The following is a 19,445-nucleotide window of genomic DNA, read 5'->3' as shown; positions in this document are numbered from 1 at the left end:
TTATCTATAGGAATTTTAAGGTTTTAAATTGTGATTTTTTTTACATTATTTATTTTCACCTTTTAATATCAGAAGACTAATGTATTTGACCATCAAATTTCTAAAATTTGGAAGTTAAATAAAAGGGAAATAATTATTAGCATATCTTTCAATATAGTTTTTAATATTTTACTTTCAAAGACTTCTCATTTTTAATCCCTTTTATTGACTGCGCAAATTCCACAACACATTTGTGTGATTTACATTGGTTAATTTTTGGCACTTGAGTCACTTTGCCATTTTGAAGATCTTTATTGATGTCATTGCCAATTCTATTTTGTCTTAATTCTCTCTGCATCCTCTTATTCTCAGGAGCACAGCTACCAATTTGTTTCTCAAGTCTTTTCATTTAAGCAGAGTCTAAGATAATTGCTAAATTAAGCAGTTAATTTGCTGACAATGATTTGGTAAACATTTGCTTATGCTTGTCAGTTCTTTTACAATTCTACAAGGTCCAACTGTGAATTATGGTGAGGATTTATTCTGCCAAAACAATGGCCATCCCTTGGGCTAGCATTGTCTACCAAGGTATCTTGCTTTTGTGTTGGTAGAAACTGCTAACTGTACTTGAATTTGCAAATGTTTGTGGCTGGGAAATTTTTTAAAAAACACAATAAACTAATTTTCTCTGCAGCCTTTGCCAAGTTTGTTGCAGTGAATTTGATATTGCTTCAGCTTTCCTGTTTTCTGAGTCTTAGAAACAACAGCCCTGGTGCTCATTAAACAGAATATTAAAGCAGTTTTTATGTTTTACCCCAACATTTGTCACTTCTCTTCCAATTCTTTGTTCAAATTAATGTTTACCTGTCTCAAATTGTGGAATTGAAATAATTTGCTCGTGGATGTAAAATCTAATCTGGTCAGTTATCATCCTGCAGTGATTTCTCAGTTGTCAACAAAGTGATATCAAGCAGCAGCAATGACCTCCTCGCTGAAGCTCAGTTTAGGTTCTGGCAGGGCTACCCATCTCCTGACTTCTGTTACTACATTGGTTCAAATGTAAATAAAAGTTAAATTGAAAATATGAAACTGACTGCCCTTGGCACCAGGGTATTATTTGTTTGAATGCGGTGTCTATGTGTCCTAGTAACATTGAATTAAGTAGTGATGGGGGAAAAATCTCCACTGGCTGTAGTTCTTCCTGGCACACAGGAAGATAGTTGTGGTTGTTAGTGGTGCTAGAGGAAACTAAGGAATCATTGATCAGTAAAACCTAACATGTGCTGTCTGGATCTTGCTGTAGTCTCCAGTTTGATAAATGAACACCTTGAAAATTGTCAGTTGATCAAAGAAAGTCAGCATGGATTTGTAAAGGGCAAGTCATGCTTGATAACCTTGATTGAATATTTTACAGAGGTGACTAAAGAAATGTTTGGGAGAATGTACAAACAGCAGTCATAGGCAGACTTTCTTTAATCATTTGAAAATAACTTCATAAGAAACTGTAAAATAAAGTTGAAAAACTGTTGCTACTTATTGACCTGGTTAGGAAACTGACTGAGCAGCAGGAGACAAAGTAGGATATTGAGCAGGTGCTCTGGCAGACTGATTGGAGCTGCTTTGGCATATTTCACGATTGGCAGAGCTGGCTTTGAGGTATCAAATGTCATACTTCTGTTTCTGTTTTCCTATTATCACATCCTCAGGATATCTGTGCTGGAGTACTTCAAGGCTGCATGTTAGGCCCAGCCATCCTCAACTGCTTCATCAATGGCCTTTTCCTATTAGATATTTAGAACTAGGGATGTTTGCAGCACCTTTCGCAATCCTGGACTTAGTCAATTATTCTCATGAGTATTAACAATGATTTGACTTCTAATTTGAATTGTCATTTGATGACTGTTGTAAAATTACCTTGCTCATTTGAATTGAAGTTTTTTGTTCAAGCAATAGATTTCTTTTTGTACTAGTTGCAAACTTATTGTACTGTCTCAAGTACTCAAATGTCATACAACTGTGGCTTCTTCAGTGATATACACATTGTGTACAGTTGCATGCTATCTGGCTAGTACTTTGCTGTTCATCTAATTAATATTTCAGAATCTCTGGTACCTGCAATGTCTGTACTCACTGTTACCTGTTCAGTTGGGTTTCTACTTTGCTTCAGCATGGAATAGCTGTCATGCAAGTCACATTGTACCTTATGTGGCTGTAACTGGTGTGCTATTCCTCCTCATCCTCCTTACCCTCCCTGTGACATTAAAGATCATTGACCACAGCTTCCTCTTTTGATCCTTGTTCTTTATTCACATTTAGTCCCTTGGAGACCGCTTCCAAAGACATGAAATTGAATAGAACATGTCGAACGTGGACGAAACACCCCACCCCGATCTTTACATCTGGTCAGATAGTCTGCTGTTTCCACCTGTTGCGTGTCTCGATCTCTGCAGTCCTACAACTCTGCATTCCTTTGACTTTAGTCTGTCCTGCATCTCTTCATCTGCTTGGAAAGCCAGGACAGACAAAATGGGCCAAATGGGCGCCTCCTCCACTCAAGTAGTTCTGTGATGGGTGTTGTATCTAGACATGATAGAGCTAGTTTTTGTTTCAGGGGGCTGTTGACTGCTGAAACTTCAAAATCAACATAAAACACATATGGTTCATAGTTACTGAATAGTGTTGAAATTGTGTGTTTGGACATCTGTGGAGACAAAGTTGGACTCTATTCAACTGCTAAGCATAATAACAGCTTTGTGTAAACCATGACTTGGTTTATGTAGAGAATGATCGCTTGGGCAAGGTGCCAGAGGGCTCAATGTGCCTGCGCATACCTATCAGCTTTTGAGAAGGTGAAATAGAAAATTATAACTTTTGCACTAGGTTTTGCATGATATTTTGACAAATAAAGCCTATGAAAACCCTTACCTACGATTTATCTTGTTAGGTCACCAAATATTTTTATCTTAACTGTAGTTTGCATACAACTAGTTAATTTAGTTAGCCTTTTACAGTTACAGGCACCAACAAATTAACAGTTCGTTTGTTTGCAGGTTGTGTCTCAGCGAATTGGTACCGTTGATCTGTCATGTTACAGCCTTGAAGAACTGCCTGAATATCTCTTTTTCAGTCAAGATATCACGCATCTTAATCTACGGCATAATTTTATGCAGGCGGATGCCGGACTCTGCAATCTTAACAGGTATTTGAAATATTGGAGAGCTTTCCATTTGTTCCACACCTCAGTTGTTCCACTTTTCTCTCCAATTCTTAACATCTTCCACCTATGGGTGGAGGAGTAAGTGAAGAGAAAGAAAAGGAACTGATGAAACAGTATCAGAGATAATGGGAACTGCAGATGCTGGAGAATTCCAAGATAATAAAATGTGAGGCTGGATGAACACAGCAGGCCAAGCAGCATCTCAGGAGCACAAAAGCTGACGTTTCGGGCCTAGACCCTTCATCAGAGAGGGGGATGGGGAGAGGGAACTGGAATAAATAGGGAGAGAGGGGGAGGCGGACCAAAGATGGAGAGAAAAGAAGATAGGTGGAGAGAGTATAGGTGGGGAGGTAGGGAGGGGATAGGTCAGTCCAGGGAAGACGGACAGGTCAAGGAGGTGGGATGAGGTTAGTAGGTAGATGGGGGTGCGGCTTGGGGTGGGAGGAAGGGATGGGTGAGAGGAAGAACCGGTTAGGGAGGCAGAGACAGGTTGGACTGGTTTTGGGATGCAGTGGGTGGGGGGGGAAGAGCTGGGCTGGTTGTGTGGTGCAGTGGGGGGAGGGGATGAACTAGGCTGGTTTAAGGATGCAGTAGGGGAAGGGGAGATTTTGAAACTGGTGAAGTCCACATTGATACCATTTAGGCTGCAGGGTTCCCAGGCGGAATATGAGTTGCTGTTCCTGCAACCTTCGGGTGGCATCATTGTGGCAGTGCAGGAGGCCCATGACGGACATGTCATCTAGAGAATGGGAGGGGGAGTGGAAATGGTTTGCGACTGGGAGGTGCAGTTGTTTGTTGCGAACTGAGCGGAGGTGTTCTGCAAAGCGGTCTCCAAGCCTCCGCTTGGTTTCCCCAATGTAGAGGAAGCCACACCGGGTACAGTGGATGCAGTTTACCACATTGGCAGATGTGCAGGTGAACCCCTGCTTAATGTGGAATGTCATCTTGGGGCCTGGGATAGGGGTGAGGGAGGAGGTGTGGGGGCAAGTGTAGCATTTCCTGCGGTTGCAGGGGAAGGTGCCGGGTGTGGTGGGGTTGGAGGACAGTGTGGAGCGATCAAGGGAGTCACGGAGAGAGTGGTCTCTCCGGAAAGCAGACAGGGGTGGGGATGGAAAAATGTCTTGGGTGGTGGGGTCGGATTGTAAATGGCGGAAGTGTCGGAGGATTATGCGTTGTATCCAGAGGTTGGTAGGGTGGTGTGTGAGAACGAGGGGATCCTCTTTGGGCGGTTGTGGGGGGGACGCGGGGTGTGAGGGATGTGTTGCGGGAAATGCGGGAGATGCGGTCAAGGGCGTTCTCGATCACTGTGGGGGGAAAGTTGCGGTCCTTGAAGAACTTGGACATCTGGGATGTGCGGGAGTGGAATGTCTTATCGTAGGAGCAGAAGCGGCGGAGGCGGAGGAATTGGGACCGTCATGGGCCTCCTGCAGTGCCACAATGATGCCACCCGAAGGTTGCAGGAACAGCAACTCATATTTCGCCTGGGAACCCTGCAGCCTAATGGTATCAATGTGGACTTCACCAGTTTCAAAATCTCCCCTTCCCCTACTGCATCCCTAAACCAGCCCAGTTCGTCCCCTCCCCCCACTGCACCACACAACCAGCCCAGCTCTTCCCCCCTCCCCCACTCACTGCATCCCAAAACCAGTCCAACCTGTCTCTGCCTCCCTAACCGGTTCTTCCTCTCACCCATCCCTTCCTCCCACCCCAAGCCGCACCCCCATCTACCTACTAACCTCATCCCACCTCCTTGACCTGTCCGTCTTCCCTGGACTGACCTATCCCCTCCCTACCTCCCCACCTATACTCTCTCCACCTATCTTCTTTTCTCTCCATCTTTGGTCCGCCTCCCCCTCTCTCCCTATTTATTCCAGTTCCCTCTCCCCATCCCCCTCTCTGATGAAGGGTCTAGGCCCAAAACGTCAGCTTTTGTGCTCCTGAGATGCTGCTTGGCCTGCTGTATTCATCCAGCCTCACATTTTATTATCTTGGAATTCTCCAGCATCTGCAGTTCCCATTATCTCTGAACTGATGAAACCCAGCCTATGCTGTTATAATTGCGCTCTCCTATCTAAAGACTGATACATAGTTAAATAGTGGGAGCAAAAATAAGTGATGAAAAGGAAAAGAAGTAATCAAAATTTCAGAGATAGCAGGAACTGCCGATGCTGGAGAATCTGAGATAACTCCGTGTGGAGCTGGATGAATACAGCAGGCCCAGCAGCATCAGAGGAGCACGAATGTTGACGTTTGGGTCTAGACCCGAAATTAATTGGACACTATGTTGATAAATGCCTGGATCAGATGGTCTTTATTGCAGAATGTTGAAGGAGGTAGCTGTGGAAATAGTCAATGCATTAGTGATTGTCTTTCAAAATTCTGTGGATTCTAGAATGATTACTTTGGATTGGAAGATGGCAAATATCAGCTCTTAATTAAAAAGGGAGGAAAATGGAAAACAGGGAATTACAAATCTTACAGCAGTAATAAGAAAAATATTAGAATCTGTCATTAAGGCTGATAATGATCTGATTGGGCATAGTCAGCACGGATTTGCAAATAGGAAATTGCGTTTGACAAAACTTGAAACTTTTGAAGATGTTTCTTGCAAAATTGATAAAAGGAAAGCTGATGGATGTAGCATGCATAGATTTTCAGAAGGCTTTTGCAAAAGTCTCCCACAGCAGGCTGGTTAGAAAGATTACCTCCTAACCCATGTGCTTTGATGTACTGGTATGGATTTATGACTGGCTCATAGACAAACAGAAGTAAATGAGTGACTGTAGCGTTGGCAGGCTGTGACTAGTGGGATACTGCAGAAATCCGTACTTATACCCAGCTGTTCATAGTGTATATCAATAAATTAGAGTAATGTTCCCAAATTTGCAGAAGACACATAGCTAAATGGGGATGTGTCTCGTGAGGAACATGTACTGTGGTTTCAGGAGGATTTGGACAGGCTTAAGAGAATGGGCAAGGGCATGTTGGCAGAATACAATGTGGGAAAATATAAGGTTATCCATGTGGTTGGAGAAATACGTGCAGGCTATTTCTTAATTGGTAAGAAGTTGGAAAGTGTAGATGTGTAAAGGGATCTAGGTAACCTTGTCGATAAGTCACTGAAGGCTAATGTGCAGGTACAGTATGCTTTTAGGAAGGCTAATGGAATGTTAGCTTTTATTGCACATGGATTTGAGTGCAGGTGTAATGAAATCTTGCTTCGATTCAGTTGTATTGGAGCTTGGTTAGATCATGCCTGGAGTACAGTGTGCAATTTTGGCCTCCTTATCTTGCAAAGTATATTATTGCAACAGTGTGTGCAACAAAAGTTCACCAGACTTGTTTCCAAGATGAGATTGGGCAAACTGGGTCTGTCTTCTCTAGAGTTTCAAAGAATGAGAATTGATCGATTTGAAACCTACAAAATACTTAAAAGGAATAGACAAGTTAAATGTATAAGATGCTTCCTCGAGTTGGGGAATCGAGAACCCTGGGGGCACAATTTAAAATAAGGGAGGATGCAGCTTAGATCTGAGATGAGCAGAAATTCTTTTACTTTGGGAGTTGTGAACCTTTGGAATCCTCACCCACCCAGAGGGCTGAGGAAGTATGTTTGAGGTACCAGTAACACACAAGGTTATGGAGGTGAGTAAAAGGTGTTGAAGTGTTTGGTCAGCCTTGATCTTATTGAATGACAGGGCAGGCTGTATGGCCATCTCTTGTTCCTATGTTCTTATGTTCAGTTGAAGTCAACATGTGCAGAAGTTGCAAGTGAAGTACAGACTTGAGCTGTAAAGTTCCATATCCTAACAAGGAGATGTGGAGAAGTTTGGGCTTAGTTTTAAGAAAATAGATTACCTTCAAGGATCTAATATGCTGTCAAAGACTTGCTTAAGAGGAGGTTGAGTTGAAAATTTTAGTCAAAAGTATATATAATTGTGTTCTGTGTTAATGGGTCTAGGCCCGAAACATCAGCTTTTGTGCTTCTGAGATGCTGCTGGGCCTGCTGTGTTCACCCAGCCTCACATTTTATTATCTTATAATTGTGTTCTGTTGTGTTTATCAATGTGAAATATATGAATAATCATCAAAGGCGATGTTTGTTTTCCTTGATTCTGTTGCTGTATAGTAATTTTTTTTTGTTTTAAACTATGACATCTTGTAACTTTATTCTTTCAGGAAATAAGAGGGATTTTACATTTCTCTTCACATGGTACTGGTCTCAGTAGGGACGACAACAGCATCCATCTTTTAAAAGATTTCCATTCTACATGACTGAAAAAAATGAGCTGATGCAGACTTTATAATTCACAGTGCATAGAAATTAAGTGAAAGGCAGAAATAATTACTGAAGTCTGTTGAACTGCATACTGCAATTTCCTCTTGCTCTCTGTGCCCCCTTCCATCCTGCCCACCCATCAAATATTCTTTGAAAGTAAGGGCAAATTCAAAAACAAGTGCTGTAGTTAGGTGACAGCTACAGTAATTTGAATGGTGTGAGCAGTTAAATATGTAGGAAACTTTGATCTAATTGATCTGCACAGATTGCTACATCTTAACAAATTTTGAATTCTATCTTTAATTTTTATGCCAATTATATTGGCATGGTGTCTCAGTGGTTAGCACTGCTGCCTCACAGCACTAGGGACGCAGGTTCAATTCCAGCCTCGGGCAACTGTCTGTGTGGACTTTGCACATTCTCCCCATGTCTGCATGGGTTTCCTCCAGGTGCTTTGGTTTCCTCTCACAGTCCAAAGATGTGCAGGCTAGGTAGATTGAGTGTGCTAAATTGCCCCTAGTGCTCAGCGTTGTGCTGGCTAGGTGGATTAGCTATGAGAAATGCAGAGTTGCAGGGATAGAGTAGGAGGGTGAATCTGGGTGGGGTGCTGTTCAGAATTTCACTGTGGACTCGATGGGCTGAATAGTTTGCTTCCATACTGTAGGGATTCGATGTTGGGGTGGTTGCATTTAGATTAGACAAAAATTAGAACATTGCAGATGCTGGAAATCAAAAGAAACGTAGAAAATTCTGAAAATAGTAAGTAGGTCGAGCAAAATCTGCAGAAATAAAAGGAGCTAACATTTTGGTTGTGGATCATGAGAACAAATTTGGACACATGGCAACAAATTGTGTATGGTCAGCAAAATTATTCCAAATTTTTTTTGAAAGTACCAGCGCGCTCATTTTCTCCCCTAATCAGAGTATTTGCATATGAAAGTATATGACTAGCATTTTAAAAATTATGTAATTACGTGGGAGAAAAAATTACACTTGACTAAGAGGTGTGTTTGTTTGAAATGCCCATGAAAATGTTTTCCATTGGGACTCATTTAAGAAGCTTGAGCCATAACTGCACGCACGACATCAGACAGCATGCAGAAGCTTACTGTTTAGAAGTCTGGTTAGGAACTGTAGGAGCATTACCAACTGGGGTTGAGGACTCAGGCAGTGGTTGACTTGTTCAAGCAGCAACCAGTTAATGCCGGTAGCGGGTCAAAGACCTCCTTCAATCTGGCCTCAATGTAAGCACACTGTTGTTCTCGCAATCAGTGGCTGTGATAGGAAGAGAAATCATTGACACACACACACACTGGTTTTTTTTACAGTGGAATACAGCCTTTTTATACATTTTATGTAACAATCATCACATAAAGCGTGGTCACGGTGTCCTTCCCCCTTATTCCATGTGCCCAATCCTGTGAAGCACTGAATGAATGATGGGCATTCCTATGGACAGCCCCAGGCTCCCATGATCTCATGGTGTTTAACCGAAATTATAATCTCCAAGCCTTGGCATCTTTCTTTGCATCCTATTTGCACTCCAGAGTTACTGGTTATACTACTACTGGTCTGTCCCACTCTTGCTTATCTCTAAGGACTGCTTGAATTCTGTTATTCATTGCATTCCATGTACTATCTCTATCAAATTTTGTTATCCCTCTCATATTTTCCACAGTGCCAATTATATATAAAAAATACGAAAGACAGTTGGTTTTAACTAACTGCCATTAGATTCATAATATTAATTTCGGTAATAAAGTGTAAACTTATATACTTACTTCTACTGTGAGCACTTTGTCATTAATAAGTTGTGAACAATCTGTTTCATTCATGATGTACCAGGCATCTTTTTAGAGAGAAGAGAAATGATTCTTGAGACTAGTTAACTTTCACATCTAGACCTAAATGATTTTCCCCGAATGCTTCTATTGTACTTTGGTTATATGTGTGTCTATACTTATATTGAAATCTATCTCTATGATTATCTGATCAGTCTTTAACTAGAACCTGTTAACATTGTGAATTACTATAATGAAACAGCAAATTATTACAAAATAACTTCAGCTGTTGTTTTCACGGCTGGTTAATTGGCTGAGATTTACACCCCATGTTCTAAATGATGCTGTTCACCTAATGGGGCAACAGGGCCGCATGGTGGCTCAGTGGTTAGCATTGCTGCCTCATAGCGCCAGCGTCCCGGGTTTGATTCCACCCTTGGGCGACTGTCTGAGTTTCCTCCAGGTGCTCTGGTTTCCATCCACGGTCCAAAGATGTGCAGGCTAGGTGGATTAGCCATACTAAATTGCCCATAGTGTTCAGGGATGTGTAGATTAGGTGGGTTATGGGGATATGGGTCTGGATGGGATGCTGTGAAGGTCAGTGTGGGCTTGCTGGTCCAAAGGGCCTGTTTCCACACTGTAAGGGGATTCTACAAAATGAAACTCTTATCCTTTCATTAATGAGGCTGGAATCAGTCACTTGCCTATCCTTTGGCATCCTCTTGTCAAGTTATCTTTAAGGGCCTCCCATTCATCTTGGAGTAGCCCTGTACAAAGGTACCATTATGTTTCACTTAAATGCTGGAATAGGCTTTTTAATCCTACTTATCCATTGGCAGCCATCTTGTGTCAATGCTTGAACATGCTGTTTTATCCGTTTATCCCTTGTTGACCATTTCACGTCTTTCATTTTGTGGGCAGCCCTTACAGGAACTGTTGGAGTGACTATTTGAGGATATTTGACAGTTTAGTTTTACAGTGTTGCGAATATAGAGGTAGAAGGACTGGCATGGTTTGGCTCTCTGTCAGAACAGAAGGCAACTGGAATGTTGGCAGGATTGCAAGATATTGGTAAGACCACTGCCAGAGTTTTGATTTCCTTATTTAAGGAGAGGCACGTTGCAGTTAGTGGCAGTTAAGAGAGAGCTTATTAATTTGATTGCCGAGGTTGTCATACAAGCTAATTGGGCCTGTTCTCGCTGATATTTATGAGAATGAAAGGTGATTTTCTTGAAACACAGTTCTGAAGGAACTCTACAGGGTAGCGGCTGAGAGGGTATTTCATATCTTGGGGGAATTGAAAAGTAGAGGATATTGTCTCAGAATACAGGGTCTTCCATTTCAGTTGGGGTAAAGAGGATTTTTTTTCGAGGGTCATGGCCTCTTGACTACTCAACTTTAGAATGCTGTGAAGAATTAAGTCATTGAATAGATTCAAGACTGAAATGAATTCATTCTTAAAGAGCAATGGAGTCCAGAGTTCTGGGAGCAGGCAGAAAAATGCAATTAAAGCAGAGACCAAATGAACCACAATTTTATTGAGTAGAGGTCACATGGGGTACAAATGAACAATTTTCACGGAACCTTTTGAGGGACTGTGTACAACAACTAGCATGCAATTTCTGCTTAAAAAGTAGAAAAATTACAAGGAGCCTCACAAAAGTATTATTGCATAAAGAACTTGACAACGTGCTGAATAAATAAGCATCATGACAGGTCACCAAACACTTGGTTTAAAAAAGTTAAACTGTGTCTTACAGTAGAGGCTTAGTGGGTTGGAGGGGGAGTTTGAAATGTTATGGCCCAACTGGCTGAATGCATAAACACCAATGATATGGGGGAAAGAAGCAAGGATGTGTATGAAGTCATAGATGGAATGCCAACTTCTCTGGGGACTGTAGGACTGAGAGGTTAGAAAAGTAGGGGAAAATTATCCATGAAAAAACTTGGACATAAGAGTGTGGATTTTACATTTTATGGGTTGGTAAACTAAAGTCTGTTGTAGGTCAGTGAACACTAAAGTGCTGAAAGTATGAGATCTGGGGAAAACAACGATACAGGTAACAGAGCATTTAAGCTCTCGTTCGTAAAGGTGCAATAGTGTATGTGAGGCTGGCCAGGAGAGAATTGGACTAATCAAGCCTGCAGTTAAAAATGTGAGAACTTCAATAGCTAATGGGCTGAGGCAGCAGATGGAGATGAGTAGTGCTAAAGGGGGAATATAGGTGGTCTTGGCAAGCAGGCATATTGGTGGTTGGGAAGCTCAACTGGGGGCCAGAATAGGATTCTGGATCAACCTAAGACTGTTGAAGAGTAATGTCAATTTTTTGAATGAAGTCTAAAATTGGATACAGTACCGTTGATGCGTTTATTTTGGGATGTGAATTTGTGTTACTGAAATAGTTTGAAAAATTGAATGATAGTAAACTAAAGACGATACCATGAAACATGCCTGTGAAGCTGCCAGATTATCATCTAGCCAATCGGTTCACCATTTTATGGAACAAAACCTGGTGTATATACCTGATCTATTTCATGTGATGTTCCAACTCACACAGCAAGCCTCTACATTGACCCAGTTATCCGCTTAGTTGTATAAAGCTGTTGCAGAGAACATTGTGAGAGCTTGTTTGCTACATGAGTCGGAGGAAGCAAGTGTGGACCATTATCTTGTAAAGATAAGGGTGAGCAATAAATAATAGACTTGCAAAGAGATTTTATTTTTAAGTGTTGATTTGTAGCAAAAACATATGCAGCCTAAGTAGACTGATACGTTTGTTTTGAGCTTGCTATCTAAGCATCACTATAGGTTTAAATTGGCCTACAAACTGCTGATTTTATTTAGACTATTTTATTCCGGTGCATTTTCATGACACTATAAAATCTGAGTAATTCCATGTTAGTCAGTCATGAACAGTAGGGCTGCTAAAGAATAATATTGTGTTCAGAACCAATAAAATTCATTCATATTAAATAACACTGATTTCATTCTGCTATTAATAATAAATTGATTTTTTCTATTTGTCCAGCATAAAATGATTCAATTTGTTGTAATTATTTTTTCATAATTTTTAGCCATAAATATGCTTTATCAAACGATTCTGGAAAACCAGCCACATAGCATCAAGAATATCCTAATTGAACATTCCGATCACCACCTCAGTAAAACAATGGGGTCTACCTGGAAATCTTTAATGACTGCAAACTGTTTGTGAATTTTTTTTTTGTTTGCAGAGTTCTTCGGACAGTTCATTTAGAAGTCCTTAATAGAAACTCAGTAGTTTGTCACAGGTAGTTTTCTAGCCAACACTCCTTGCTGTTCATTTGTATGTTATTTATCTCTATTCTGATTTACTACTTTCCTACATCAAGCAATCAATAAAATGTGTTTTGAATGGTGAGTTTGTGATTAATGGGTGTTAGCCACAGGAAATACATGTTACGCAGCAGTAAATCTGCGCGTTACAAAATGATGTGAATTAGCCTGTTAAATGAAATTAAACTAATTTCTACTATGACTAATGTAAAACACCTGGGACTAAGTTTATTTAACTTTTTTAAACTTAGATTCACTCAGCTGAAAAGCTTGAACCTGTCGAATAATAAACTGACAACATTTCCAGCATCTTTATGTGAAATCTTGACTCTTACTGAAGTCAACCTGTCCTGTAACAGGATTCAAACCATCCCAGAGGAGATTGGGAATTTGCAGAAGTAAGTATGATATCATAGGAGGCAGTTAAGTGTAGAGAAACTCGTTTCTCATTTTTGTTTACGTGATGGATGTAAATCATTTTTATTTATCTTTCTGTCCTCCCTTTCAAAGTATGTGTAGTATTTTTGCACATACCATTTAAACCGTTATACATAATACATTTATGTACAGGAGCACCTGTGCAAAGCCACTTACTTCACACTCTTTTCAATTTACCACTATTGAATATTTTTTCATCTCAAGTTTGCACATTGTTCTGATTGAGAACATGCAGTCATTTCTTTATTTCCGTGAGGGTTCCTTTTCTGAGAACCCTCTCAAATGATGAAATCAGAGAGTGTGGAGCTCACTTAAAAGTAAGTTTAATTTTTAAGAAAAATCTAAAAATCCTACATATCCGAGTTTTGCCCGTCGGTGTTGAATTTTGGTGTGGATAGGCGAATTTGTGATTCATGATTTTGTGGATAAGAAGCTTTACTGTTAATAATGGTTTTTATACTTGAACAATTTTCAGTTGTGCAAATCCTAATAGATTAAGGAAGTTCTGCAAAAATTGGTAGCTATTTCATTCATTTTTGGGCCATATGATTTAGCATCTACGACATAGAAGCAGGATAATAAAGCAAACGTGTCCATTCAATCATTTTGCTTTGTCTGGGTTTCCCTAACCCCTAGGTCTAATCCTATTTTTATATCTGTTTCTCCCACATGTACTTATTTTGCCTCAACTAATCCTTGTAGTACCACATTCTAATTGTTATTCAAGTTTCTCCTTTGTTCTTTTTTGGAGTTATTAATGATTATCTTAGATTTACGATTTGTAGTAATTGGCCACCTCACAAATAATTTCTCAATGCTTAGCCTCTCTAACCCTCCCATTACCTTAAAGACCTCTATTCACCTATCCCCTCCCTACCTCCCCACCTATACTCTCCTCTTCACCTATCTTCTTTTCCCTCCATCTTCAGTCCGCCACCCCCTCTCTCCCTATTTATTCCAGAACCCTCACCCTATCCCCCTCTCTGATGAAGGGTCTAGGCCCGAAACGTCAGCTTTTGTGCTCCTGAGATGCTGCTTGGTCTGCTGTGTTCATCCAGCCTCACATTTTATTATCTTGGATTCTCCAGCATCTGCAGTTCCCATTATCACATCTATTCTGTTTCTCTCAGTTTTTATTATATTGCTAAATACTTTGATATGTGTCTTTCATTTTTTAAAGTTGCTTAATATTTTCAAGACTCAGTTCAAAAAGTCTTTGTCAATTAAGTGCCAAATATTTCCATTACGTTTTATGCCCAAAAAGCTATATAATATTTTCTGCTAGAAGTGGGTGTGCAGAATATTTAAAGAAGAATTAGCATATTATTTTATGTGCAGTACTTATGATTTCTTTTCTTTCCAAGTCTTCAGACTTTCATTCTGGATGGGAATTGCCTTCAAGGTTTGCCTTCAGAATTGGGAAATGTGCAACAGCTTACCCATCTTGGCTTGTCCTTCAATGACTTCGCTGTGATCCCAGTAGTGTGTAAAATTTTAACAGCTATGGATAAGCTCAGCATGGCTGGAAACCATTTACAGACATTGGAATTGGAGACACTGGGCCGAATGACTCACATTAAACACCTGGACCTCAGGTAAGGTAATAGAAAATACCACAGCAATAGCTCCATTAATGCACTTATCTGAATTGCAGAGATGTGTATTAGGCATAGTATACTGTTGCTACACTTCTTGTTTTTGCAAAAGATTTTTTTCTGCAAGTGTACCAATCTATTGCATATTTAATAAATGAGTTAAGTATTGACAAGAAAAATACAGTTGTAGTGAGAAGAAATGTAACCAAATTCCCCCTCTCACTCAATGGATTCTGTTAATGTTCCTGCACTGAATTTACTATCAATTAGTCTGCTTATAATTGTGGTGTTTTTTTTTCCAATGAGCAAAAATTTCTTTTCCATTAAATTACTAACAGATCTATTCTGAATTCCTTGAGGTGGTGAATTACTTGTGCTGAATATATTTCAATGTGATGGCTATGTTTATGAATCCCATAATATTTTAGACAATAGAATATTTTAAAATGTTTGTAGGTTCTTGTATCAAATAATAATAGAATAATAGAATCAAAGGGTGACGGAGATTCATATTAGCTGAGATTTAGGGACAGATGCATCTACATACAGCCCGCTGATGCCAAAGACAATTCTTACTGCTTAGCAAAGTTGTACTAAAATGTGTTAATAAGATTTTGTACAAACAGCCAGAACATTTCAGGGGAAGGAGTTCCAGAATTCCACTGATGTAACTGAATTTACAAGGTTGTCCGATTAATCGGCAATCTCCAACCAGCGGCTGTAGCTCTTTTGTATCTTTTTATATTCATGGGCTGGGTTATTACTTAATAGACCAGCATTTATTCCGAACACTAATTCCCGTTAGGAATGAGCTGCTGCCTAAACTGCTGCAATCCCTGGGATGTTGGTAACCCATGGTGTGGTTAGAAAGGGAGATCCGGGATATTGACTTGATGGCAGTAAAGTTCCAAGTCAGGATAGAAGTTGGAACTTCCTGCACTTTGAAGATGCATCCTGAGTGATTTTACAGGAATTGAGAAAAACAGACTGATAGAATTTGCAAATTAATTAGAGGTGAAATTGTTTGCCAGAGCCAAGAAGACAGAGGTAACTGAAATATTGGCAAAGCATGTGAGACTGTTGGACATGTGAGAGGTTCTAGCTATGATGTGAAAAAGAAATAAAGCAGCTTGAAAGGAAAATGGAACCAACAATTCAGAGAGTTGCAAAGACACTAGAAGAAGAATGCATGAGGATGGAACTGGAGATTCAGCAGAGAAAGGAGATAAATTAAAGGGAAAAGAGATAGGGAATGCCAGCTTAAAACAATTCACTTTGAAAAACAAGGGACTACGATGCCACAGAAGGCTCTGATGAGGTGAACCTCACCTGTAAACTGCATTGCAGTAAGGAAATGTTTAAATTTTTACTGATGCTATAAAAGGGGAGAAGTAAATGAAGTAATTCTTTACATGTTTTGAAAAAATAATGAACCAAACAAGAGACCAAAGGAAAACTGGACATTGTCAACTTTCCGTGCATTGGGTGATGTGCGTGCAATTTATGTAATACTGTCAGATGAGTTTTCTTTCGATCATCGTGTATAAAAGGCTTTTCTGGGTGCAAATGAGTTAGTTTCTGAAGCACATACACAAAAGTTTTGACATTTGAAGAAACTTGAAGCCCGGACAAACCTTTATTGAATTCAAAAGGACAAAGCAAAGCACTTTTGATAGGAATTAGGAATGAATAACCATGTGTGAAGCGCTCAGAAAATATTCTCTTAGAAGAATTTAGAATGGCTGACTATTATGAGCAGATCCTATAAAACTAAACATTATTTCTGTCACCCACACGGATAAACCCAGAGTGGATTAAAGTTGGGAAAGTGAAAGGAAGGCAAGTATTCAAGATAAATAAAGAACAGCTGGGAATGTTGCAAGAATGTCTTTTCAGGTCTGAAAAAATATACTAAGTCTGGAAGTGAAAATTGAAGGCATAAGTTTCTCCATTGTTACAAGGTGGGACACCTTTCTTTCGAATGTCGGTGGTTTTGTAGTAATCTTGTAGAACTTTTTCTACAGAGATTCATAAGAGAGACTTCAGAAAGGGAGCTCAAAAGGAAAATGCCAGAGATCAGATTTTTACTTCAGTTTTGAAAGGAAAGATAACCCCAGCTAAACCTGTGACTATATTAAGAAACATGGAAACTATTCAGGCCAAGCAGCATCAGAGGAAATATTTCCTACTCCTCTGATGCTGCTTGGCCTTCTGTGTTCATCCAGCCTCACACCGTGTTATCTCAGATTCTCCAGCATCGGCAGTTCCTACCATCTCTGGAAACTATTCAAATTCTTTTGCTGGAGAGTCATTTTCCTCCACAGTGTGTCGTGAAAGCCGAAGTGTTAACAAATGGGATTAGCATCTCTGGAGTTCTGCTGTACAAAGTACAGTTAGGAGTGTTACTTGTTATCCAGAGCAGCAGTAATTGGGGTTGAGAAATTACCCATGGATAGCATTGATTTTTTCCTAGGTAATGACTTGCATGCAGTAAAAGTTATAGCTTTGCCTATAATCACAAAGTCCAAGTGAGATTAAAGGGACAGAACAGTTACAGGAACAAGTTCCAGGTATTTTTCCATAGTATGTGATGACCAGAGAGCTGGCTAAACAACGTCCATCACCAGAGGTGAAAGAAATGTTAGAAGGAGCTGTTAAAAGTAGCTGAAACTTTATCAAAGGATGAGGATTCAAAAAAAATGTGTAGTATGTTATTTTTACCTGAGGTTCAGAATGCAGATTCAGAGTTAAAATGGCAGCTCCCACTAAAGTTGAGGCTGAAAGAGTTCCAGTGTGTTTTTATAATAGAAACAGAGTTCTGATGAGGAAGTGGAAATATCTTCACAGACTCAGGGTGAGAAATGGACATTTGTACAACAGAGAGTGGTACCATCCAAAAATCATGTGGAGATATTGCAAGTAGTACATTTATTGCCGTGAAAATTTCATGTAGGGATACAAAGTTCAAGCATCGATAGACAGGGATTTTACTTGTCCAAAACTTCGTAATGATGTGGTGCAATTCTGTAAACGTGCCATACATGTTGAGTAGTGGGAAAACCTCAACATATAATCAAACTGCCACCTTTAGTACACATACGTGTTTTTTTTTTGAAGAATCATTCTTATCAAATATCGATAGATTGCATAGGAACATTGCCAAAAATGAAAGCTGGACACCACTATATTCTGACAGTTAAGAATAAGACAGTCTAATTTTTAGCAGCTACTCCTTTACAGCTCAGACATGAGTAGAAAAACAAGCTCATGTTTTTACTTATGAGCTAATCAGTTGAAGTGGAATCAGACCAAAGTTCTAACTTTTGTCTAACTTCTGTTTTTAAGGACGTAAATGAGCAATTCGTATATGACATAGTTGAAACCCACCATCTATCATTCATGTGCACACAACACTTTGGTGAGATGCCATCTGCCTCTCAAAACAATGATTGAAGCGTATTGTCACAAATACCACAGGATAGGAGCAAGGGATTAGATTTCTGATGCTATGCTGTCAAAGATTGCCCAAATAAATAAATCTACTGGGTTTAGTCCATTCAAATTGACCCACAGTCATGAGGTACATTAAAATCACTCACGGTAAAGGCAAAGAGATGAATCGTTAATATTGGATTATGTGCCCATCTTTCTAGAAAAACGCCTGAGCATGCAAAGTTGCACAGTATTTGAAAACTTCACAGGCAAAAATGAAAAAAGTAGAATATTTCAAATAGGAAATGGAAGGTTAGTGTTGTTACGTCTATAGAATGAACCCTGAAAGCGAGATTTAGTGAGGTGTACAAGGACTTTAGGGGGATTAGCAATGTGACTTATCGGATGCATAATTCTGATCGCAGAAAGAAGAATCAGTTATGTCACTTAAACATGTCACATCTATTTAATTGATAGAGGGAAAGAAAGCAAGTATATCAGGTGGTATGAGTAGTGGAGGGTGACAGGGACAGTGAGAGTGAGATAGGAGAGGTGGATAATTCACGAAGCAGGTCTCGTACAATCCTGAATTACTGGGTCAGTTAGACAATCTATCCTCGTATCTAGAGAAAAAAACCAATAAGGTTACTTAGGAAATCGAAGGAAATCTGCTGAGATATAGCAGAATGTATCCTGTTCGACAAGAATAACATGAACATAGGGGAATCAGTTACAGCAAAAGAACATCCTTATCAGGGAAACCTACATAAGCTCAAAGATTCAGTACATGCTAAGAAGAGGCACTGGCCTAGTGGTATGGCTACTGGACTATTAATCCAGAGACCCAGGTAATGTTCTGGGGACCTAGGTTTGAATTCTATCACGGCAGCTGGTGAGATTTGAAGTCAATAAATATCTGGAATTAAAACGCTACTGATGACCATGAATCCATTGTCGATTCGTAAAAAAGCCCATCTGGTTCACTAATGTTCTTTCGGGAAGGAAATTGCCATCCTTACCTGGTCTGGCGTGTATTGTTACTCCAGATGCATGGCAATGTGGTTGACTCTTAACTGCCCTCTGAGCAATTACAGATGGGCAATAAATGCTGGCCTAACCAGTGACTCCCTCATCCATGAACAAAATAAAAAAAATTTAAGAATTAGAATGACTGGATTGAACTTAGTCAAAAAAATTGGAGTTTGCCTTTGGTGTTTGTCTCCAATTCTGCTGGGTTAACTAGATGCTGCATTGATTTACAGAAAATTAAATGCAGTAACAAAAATTGCAGTTTTGTTTAAAAAAATGGTATTGATAGGGTTGGCACTATTTCATTCCTGTCTAAGAATTAGAACAGAAATATACTGTCACATGTACATGAAAAATACACGAAATACATACAAGTTGC

At 39.8% G+C, this 19,445-nt stretch overlaps 1 protein-coding gene across 2 annotated transcripts in view; it reads left to right on the top strand.

Moving 5' to 3' along the window:
* Positions 1-19,445, top strand: part of LOC125459870 (PH domain leucine-rich repeat-containing protein phosphatase 2-like) — a 126,626-nt gene that overhangs the window by 68,866 nt on the left and 38,315 nt on the right. The window contains exons 6-8 of one of the 2 annotated variants that reach the window (XM_048546835.2): positions 3,030-3,178; positions 12,824-12,970; positions 14,375-14,605. In XM_048546835.2, the coding sequence (XP_048402792.2) occupies positions 3,030-3,178; positions 12,824-12,970; positions 14,375-14,605 (527 nt within the window). The remainder of the gene's footprint in view (positions 1-3,029; positions 3,179-12,823; positions 12,971-14,374; positions 14,606-19,445) is intronic. The other variant, XM_048546836.2, reaches the window with a different exon arrangement.

Source organism: Stegostoma tigrinum, chromosome 16 (assembly GCF_030684315.1).
Source record: "Stegostoma tigrinum isolate sSteTig4 chromosome 16, sSteTig4.hap1, whole genome shotgun sequence".
Classification (NCBI taxonomy): domain Eukaryota; kingdom Metazoa; phylum Chordata; class Chondrichthyes; order Orectolobiformes; family Stegostomatidae; genus Stegostoma; species Stegostoma tigrinum.
This window is presented reverse-complemented; position numbering and strand designations above follow the sequence as displayed.